This window comes from Pteropus medius, unplaced genomic scaffold, assembly GCF_902729225.1.
Source record: "Pteropus medius unplaced genomic scaffold, Ma_sr-lr_union100, whole genome shotgun sequence".
Classification (NCBI taxonomy): Eukaryota; Metazoa; Chordata; class Mammalia; order Chiroptera; family Pteropodidae; genus Pteropus; species Pteropus medius.
Window position 1 is genome coordinate 10786 of NW_024352257.1, and position 7302 is coordinate 18087.

Sequence of the window (7302 nt, forward strand, 5' to 3'; positions counted from 1 at the left end):
ATTCCTCCCTGGGGCGCAGGGAGCTCCAGGCCCTCTTGATCGCCAGCGCTTCCTAACCTTCCAGGGCCGGGGCTTCCCGCTAAGGGGCCTTCTCAGCGGGTCAGGAACCTGGGTCCAGCGAATCCCGCAAGCAGGCCGGGATCTGAGGTCTACACAGGCCGGGGGCGGGGGCCCGGCGCCCGCAGCCCGGGCTCCACTCACGGCTCCACGGACGTCAGCGGCCCCCACCCCCGTGACACCGCTGCACCTTAACCCCCGCGGCTCGCGCCCCCTCGGCCGTTGGCACATCCCGGAGGACTCCGCAACGCCTCCCGACTGCCCCCAGGCTGGCTCCATGCGTCCTGTGACCGCGCTTCTCCTCCTGGGCCTGGGCCTGGGTCTGGGTCTAGGCAGCCAACTTAATCAGACCCTGGCTCTTCTTGGGGCCCGGGTCACCATCTCCGTCCCTGGGGCGCCCGCTGCGGACCACGACCCGCCACCCGAGTCCGGTCCTGGTGTACCAGCGGCCGAACTTCGCTCCATCGAGGGTTCCCAAGGAATCGGGCTTCTCTCCGGACATGTCCTCTTCAGGCTGCGGTCCCGGACCGCCCAGGGCGACAGCTTCTTCCCGAGTGGTGGCCGCGGCCTCGCCTCGTCCCACGGCCCCGCGCGGCGGCTGCACACGCACCGCCTCCACGTGCGCGTCCTGCGCCGCGCCGCACCCACCCACGTGGACCTGCCCCTGTCAGCGCCCCGCCGCCTGCTCGCCCCGCAGGGGCTCAGCCCCCTGCGGCGCTCACCTAGCGGTCCGGAATGGACCTTTCACCTCGGGTTGGTCAGGCCCCGCGAAGCGTCCTCTGCCCCACACCTGTCGCCTCGCTCCATGGTGCCCGTAGGCCCTCACCCCAATGCCGGCTTTTTGGACCAAACCAAGTGTCCAACAGATGAGCCCGTGCCTGTTGCTTTAGAAGCTGTCAGCTCGGACAATTCCCAAGCCACGGAAACTTCAGTGTCCTGTCAGTTATCAACAGATATGAGTTGTGTTATCAAAAAGATAAAGATCAATGCCAACGAAGACGGTTCTCCCGTGGTGCTGACCAGGAAGATGGACCTCTCTCTCAATGCCACCCTTGAGTATGACTGCCCGTTTGACAAGACCGCTGTTCATCGTTGGGAGATCTTTTCTGTGCCTAAGATGTACGATGTGCCAGACTGGAGTAAACCTTTGGATGTCCCAGAACTCCAGTTCCAGCCAAGTGGAACAGTTATGCACTTGCCCAAGAGGTCTTTATCGCGGGGACACTATGCGGTCAGTTTCTCAGTGACTCTGACCACAGCGAAGCCAAACGTGCGTGTGGTGAGTGACTTCGATCACATCTATATCAGCATTGTTAGAAGCCCCCTGGTGGCTGTCATTTCTGGGGGCCCCAACATAACAGTTAATTTCACAGATGAGCTGGTTCTGGATGGATCCAAGTCCTCAGATCCAGATGCAGGCAGCCCTTTAGACGGACTCCATTTTTCGTGGTACTGTACCACGAATCCGAACAACTACAAGGGACAGAAAATAACAGTGATAAGCAAGGAACTTTGTCATCCAGACCAGGACAATTTCCAGTGGACAGGGGCTGCTGACCCTGTCCTCACACTTTTGCCAAAAATGCTTAAAGGTGACCGTGTATATTTTTTCAGAATGGTGATAACAAAGGGTGACAGAACGGCATTTACTGACAAGATGGTCCATGTGCTCCAAGGACTAAGACCTACAGCGAATATTGTGTGTATTGAAAATTGTGATACAGTTTTGGTTATGTCAGAGAGATTTTCTCTGTTTCTAAATTGCCCAAGTTGTGCAGTAAGCCATGATGTCTTTAAGTGGTCGATTCTATCATCTCCAGGGAAGGAGATGCCCTTTGATTGGGTGGGGCAAACAGCGACAGGGAGGAATAGCGATTATTTGTCTATAAAAGCTTTTGCGTTCAGGGAATTTTTTGAAGCTAAGTTTTGGGCTACTCTAGATATAGACACTTGGAGTGGAGTGAGATTGATTCTCAAGTACCCCTTTGTTATTAACCATGCCCCTGAAATCGGAGAATGCAAAATTAATCCAGCTAACGGGACTGCATTTTATACTAAGTTTGTTGTCCGGTGTAGTGATTTTAAGGATAAGAACATCCCTCTTACATACAAAATGATAGTCTCTGATTTGCATGGTTTTGCTAAAATCAGTTCTTTAAAAGAGAACACGTTGGGGTCCATCTTGTATATGGGGCATGCCGTGAATTCACCGCCTTCCTTTCTCCCTGCCGGTGTGCTGGCCAATAGTTACGGCATCAAGATCTATGTCCAGGTGTATGATTCTCTGGGAGCTTTTTCTCAGGTGACTTTGTACGCCACTGTACGTGCTCCTACTGACAAAAACTCATCAAAGACCGTGCTGCATCAATTACTCAACTTCACCATGGGCCCAAATTCGGCGATGCCTCCTTTGCTTCAAAAGCGGGATTTTTTATCTGCAGGTTACTTGACATATGTGGTAGCCTCTGTTTTGAATAACATGAAAAGCAAATCGACTCTGCAAGCAGACAAAGCCCGGCTCCGCGAATACCTCGTCAATCAGACTTTCGTTTTCCCTATGGGCAATTTGATGGAAATTAGCCAGGTAGTCATGGCTGTTGCCACACTGACCCAGAAATCCTCAGAATTCACTCATATGGCTCAGAAACTCACCACAGTGAGGATTTGGGAAGCAAATCAAGCTCTACAACAGCATCAACAAAAAAACAGACACTTTGACACAGAACAAATAGAAACGGTGTGTACTGGAATTTTAACGAGTTTGTCTAATATCCTTAAAATGATTGCTCATCACCAAGTTGTTAAGGATCCTTTTCATGTATTAGAATCTCTGGCAGACACAATATTGGCTGGTAAAGTGCCAGGGGATGAAACCACCATCATGTGGACCACAAGCTTTAACGTATATGTCAAGAAAACAGAAAAAGAGAATGTTAACGGCATCTTAGGCAATGAGAAACACTGTCGAAATTGCTTTCGTCCAGCACTGAACGTGAGCAGTGTTCCTAGCTTGTTTGCTTTTTCTCCAATTTCTATGATGTTTTGTGAGTTTGCAGAGGACCCCTTTCCTTGGTTAAGTTATCAGGAGAACATTTCTGCGCATGTGGTTGGATTCAGAATGACAGGTACTGCAGCTCGGGGAAACATGATAGAGATCACGCCTGACGTCGCGGAAGTGTACCTCGGCAGGAAAAACCTGAGCTTTGCAGCTTTTAGTCTCATAATGGGACCCGACAATGAGCCTAGTGAGGATGATGAGTACTTGACAAAGACAGCAGGGGGGTTCAGCTTCGAAGTGGACAGCGAAGCAGGGAAGGAGGTGTTGGTTCACATTTTGACGGAAGTGACTGTGCCGTTCACGGTGCTGGTGTATGCCGGCAGTCATGTCACCCCTACGGCTTTGGTCGCCACCTTCCTCGTGCCCCACGACATCCCTCCAATTGCCAACCAGAGTGACCTGTTTGACCCAGCCTGCACAGTTAAGGTGGCCCGTGTGGTCTGCCTTCCACCGTCCCTGCTGAAAGCCATAGCTCAGCGAAGCCAATCAACTGAGTGTGCCATAGCTGTGGTCCTGAAGGCCCCTCGTTTTGTCACGAAGCGCAGTGACAAGGTAGTTAGAATCTCTCTTTTTTACGTTCACTGCTTGGACATGTTTGGGATCCAGAGTGATTGGAGAGAAGACATCTGTGTTCTCGGAGAGATGACCACCTGGGACAGAGTGCACTGTGTCTGTAAGAACACGAGGAGGGCCAGGCGCCAGCTCAACACAATCGGACAAGCCAATATTCCCCTGCATGCTCGCTACTTGACGGCCAAGGTGATTGTGGTGCCTAATCCTATAGACCTGGGGTTAGAGGTCATCAAGGAAGTCACCTATAACCTTGTGACCGTAATCACGGTGCTTTTCATTATGCTCACCTACATACTGTTAGCGTTCTGGACCTTGCACAGAGACAAAATTGACCAGTATCTTCGGGACCATGCCATAGTTCTACGTGATAACGATCCTTATGATCACGTATGTTACCTAGTCACTATTTTCACGGGGAGCCGTTGCGGGTCTGGGACCAGGGCCAACGTCTTTGTCCAACTCAGGGGAACAGAAAGTACCAGCGATGTGCATTGTCTAAGCCACCCACATTTTACAACTCTCTACCGAGGAAGCATCAGCACTTTCCTCCTGACGACAAAAAGCGACCTGGGGGACATTCACTCCATTCGCGTGTGGCACGACAATGAGGGCAGAGCCCCCAGTTGGTATTTAAGTAGAATCAAAGTGGAGAATCTGTTTAGCAGACACATCTGGCTGTTCATGTGTCGGAAATGGCTTTCGATTGACACCTCTTTAGACAGAACCTTTCAGGTTACCCACCCAGATGAGCCTTTAAGGAGAATGGACTTTTTCCTGATAAATGCGACCGATACTCTGGAGAAAAATCACATATGGTTCTCTGTTTTTGCTGATGTCGTTTGTAGACCGTTCAGTAGGCTCCAGAGGTTGTCCTGTTGTTTGGCAATGTTGCTGTCCTCCCTTCTGTGCAATATCATGTTCTTTAATCTAAATACACAAGGAACTGAGGCGGAAGGGAGTGGATACATCAGAGCAATGGTAATAGGATTGGAAAGTGTCTTAATTACTATCCCTGTGCAAGTGATAATTACTTTTTTGTTCACCTATTCCCAGAGTAGAGACCGAGCAACGCTAGATGAGGTGTCTCCTCAGAAGCATGCCATGATGTTGGTAGAAAGTGAATACTGGGAAGAACGCTTGGAAAAGTGGCATGCTCACGAAACTGCTGAGGCACTGACCGGAGAGGCTGAAAAGCTTCCCCCTAAAGAAAGTCCTGGACTCCGTAAGTCTCCCTCCAAGGCAGCCTCAAAAAGAGGTCGACAGCTTAAGAAAGCAGAAAGCAAGGTCTCACTTGCAAAGGCAAACACAAATACGAACGCCAATAACAAAACCTCAAAAGAAAATGAAGGTGTTGAGTCTGCAGAGCCCTCTTCCCAACCAGGTCCTCCACCCCTCCCCACGAAGCCCAGCATTGTTCTGCCTCGGTGGTGTGTTTATGTCGCGTGGTTCTTGGTTTTTGCCACTTGTAGCGTATCCTCATTCCTTATTGCATTTTATGGCCTGACTTATAGCTACGAAATGGCCATAGAATGGCTCTTTGCATCGTTTTGTTCATTCTTTCTGTCAGTTTTCCTGGTGGAGCCAACTAAGATCATACTCTTGTCAGCCATCAGACTCCATAAGCTCAAGTACTGTAAAAACCTCCCGTGGGTAAACCACTATCGTTATACCGAGATCACGCTGGAAAACATGAGATTGAATCCAGATGAAAAGCGCAAGCAACACGACTACATCGTCTCCCTCCGAGGCACCAGGATGTACCAGCCCCTCACGGAAGACGAAATCAGAATATTCAAAAGAAAGAAGAGACTCAAGAGGAGGGCGCTCCTGTTTCTGATTTTCGTCCTCACTCACTTTATCTTTCTGGCCCTTCTGCTGTGGCTGGTGGCCCTCCTGCGCCACACAGACACCTTCTACTACAATCAGTTCCTTCGCAATCGGTTCTCTGTGGACCTGGCTACGGTGACCAGGCTGCAAGACATCTATTCGTGGCTCAACGACGTGCTGGTGCCTCTGCTCCACAACAGCCTGAATCCGACCTTTCTTCCTGAAAGCGCCTCTATAATCCTCGGCCTTCCACTGATGAGGCAGGTGAGGGCGAAATCCGGTGCGAAAGCATGTCTGCCTGCCAAAAACTTTGCGCAAACTAGCATCAAAGGAGAAATCCATTGTCATCCCAAATATGGTGCTGACCCAGAAGACACCCAAAATTACACTAGCTCTTGGATTAAAATCAGTAAGCGGGCGACAGACAAGAATACCAAAGGGTTTACTTACAAGCCTAAAGAGAAGAGATGGCCGTATCATTCCCATGGACTTCTCCATACCTACGGGTCAGGGGGCTATGCTTTCTACTTTTTCCCAGACCAGGAGCAGTTTAATTCCACAGAGAGGCTCAAGGGACTCCGAAGCAGCAAGTGGCTGGATGAGAAGACGTGGGCCGTGATTCTGGAACTGACGACGTTGAACCCAGACGCAAATCTGTTCTGCAGCCTGTCGGTCGTGTTCGAGGTTTCTCCGTTGGGAGTTGTGAACACGAGCCTGTCCGTGCACTCCTTCGCGCTTGCCGATTTCAACAGAAAGACGATGGCAGAAATCTTCTTGTACGCGGCCATTCTCATTTTCTTTCTGGCCTACGTTGCCCATGAGGGCTACGTCATTACGCAAGAAAGGGCCTCCTACGTGAAGAGCGTGTACAATTTGCTCAACTTTGCTCTAATATGCGTATTTGCCGTGTTGATCGTGCTGCTTTTAAGGAAACACGTCTTGGCCGCCGGCCTCATTCAGCTTCACTCGTCGAACTCCGCAGAGTTCATTCCCTTTCATGCAGTCTCTCAAGTAGATCACGCCATGAGGGTCACGTTGGGTTTCCTGCTCTTCCTGACGATTTTGAAGACCCTCAGGTATTCCAGAATTTTTTATGATGTGCGCCTGGCTCAAGGGGCCATCCAGACGGCGCTGCCCGGCATCTTCCACATGGCGCTCTTGATGTCCATATACTTCTTCGTGTACATGGCTTTTGGCTGCCTGGTATTCGGTCAGCACGAATGGAACTACAGTACCTTGATGCGTGCCACTCAGACCATCTTCTCCTACTGCGTTTCGGCTTTTCAGAACACTGAATTTTCCGAGAACAGGGTTCTGGGGATCCTGTTCCTGTCATCATTTGTTCTGTTGATGATCTGCATCTTGATCAACTTGTTGCGGGCAGTGATTTTGTTGGCCTACAAGAAAATGAAGCAGCCCGTGTACGAGGAGCCTTCGGAAGAGGTGGAAGCGATGACCTATCTGTGCGGCAAGCTCAGGACCTTGTTTGGCTTTCTGTCCTTCCGATCCAAGGCCAAAGAGAAGCCCAAGTTGTTCGTGGACATGCTGTACGGGCAGCCAGAGAAGAATAACCGTCGCTACCTGGGGCTGAAGACCAGAAACATCAACGAGAGGAAGATGGTTTATCTCGTGGTGTGATGGCCCATGACAGTTTCTAGAGCCCCAGGCAAGAGTCTCCCCCGGAGCCTCGGTCTTGGGCTTAGAGATTGGTTAGCTTCTCAGTTATTTTTCTCTACCCATATCCCCCTATCGTTCACAGTGAAGCACCTCTGCCTTTGGAAGTATCC

General features: G+C 50.6%; 1 protein-coding gene across 1 annotated transcript; it reads left to right on the plus strand.

The window, feature by feature from the left end:
• The first annotated feature begins 3202 nt into the window (after positions 1-3202).
• Positions 3203-7192, plus strand: LOC120589463 (polycystic kidney disease and receptor for egg jelly-related protein-like). Its single transcript, XM_039846992.1, has 2 exons — positions 3203-4075; positions 4742-7192. The coding sequence occupies exons 1-2, from the start codon at positions 3203-3205 to the stop codon at positions 7151-7153; spliced, it is 3285 nt and encodes a 1094-aa protein (XP_039702926.1). The 3' UTR covers positions 7154-7192.
• The last annotated feature ends 110 nt before the right edge of the window (positions 7193-7302 follow it).

Bases quoted from the DNA above. Each gene is read 5' to 3' on its own strand.
- LOC120589463 (XM_039846992.1), top strand. From the start codon at position 3,203: ATGATAGAGATCACGCCTGACGTCGCGGAAGTGTACCTCGGCAGGAAA. The intron at 4,076-4,741 runs GTATGTTACCTA...ACCTATTCCCAG, and splicing joins ATAACGATCCTTATGATCAC to AGTAGAGACCGAGCAACGCT.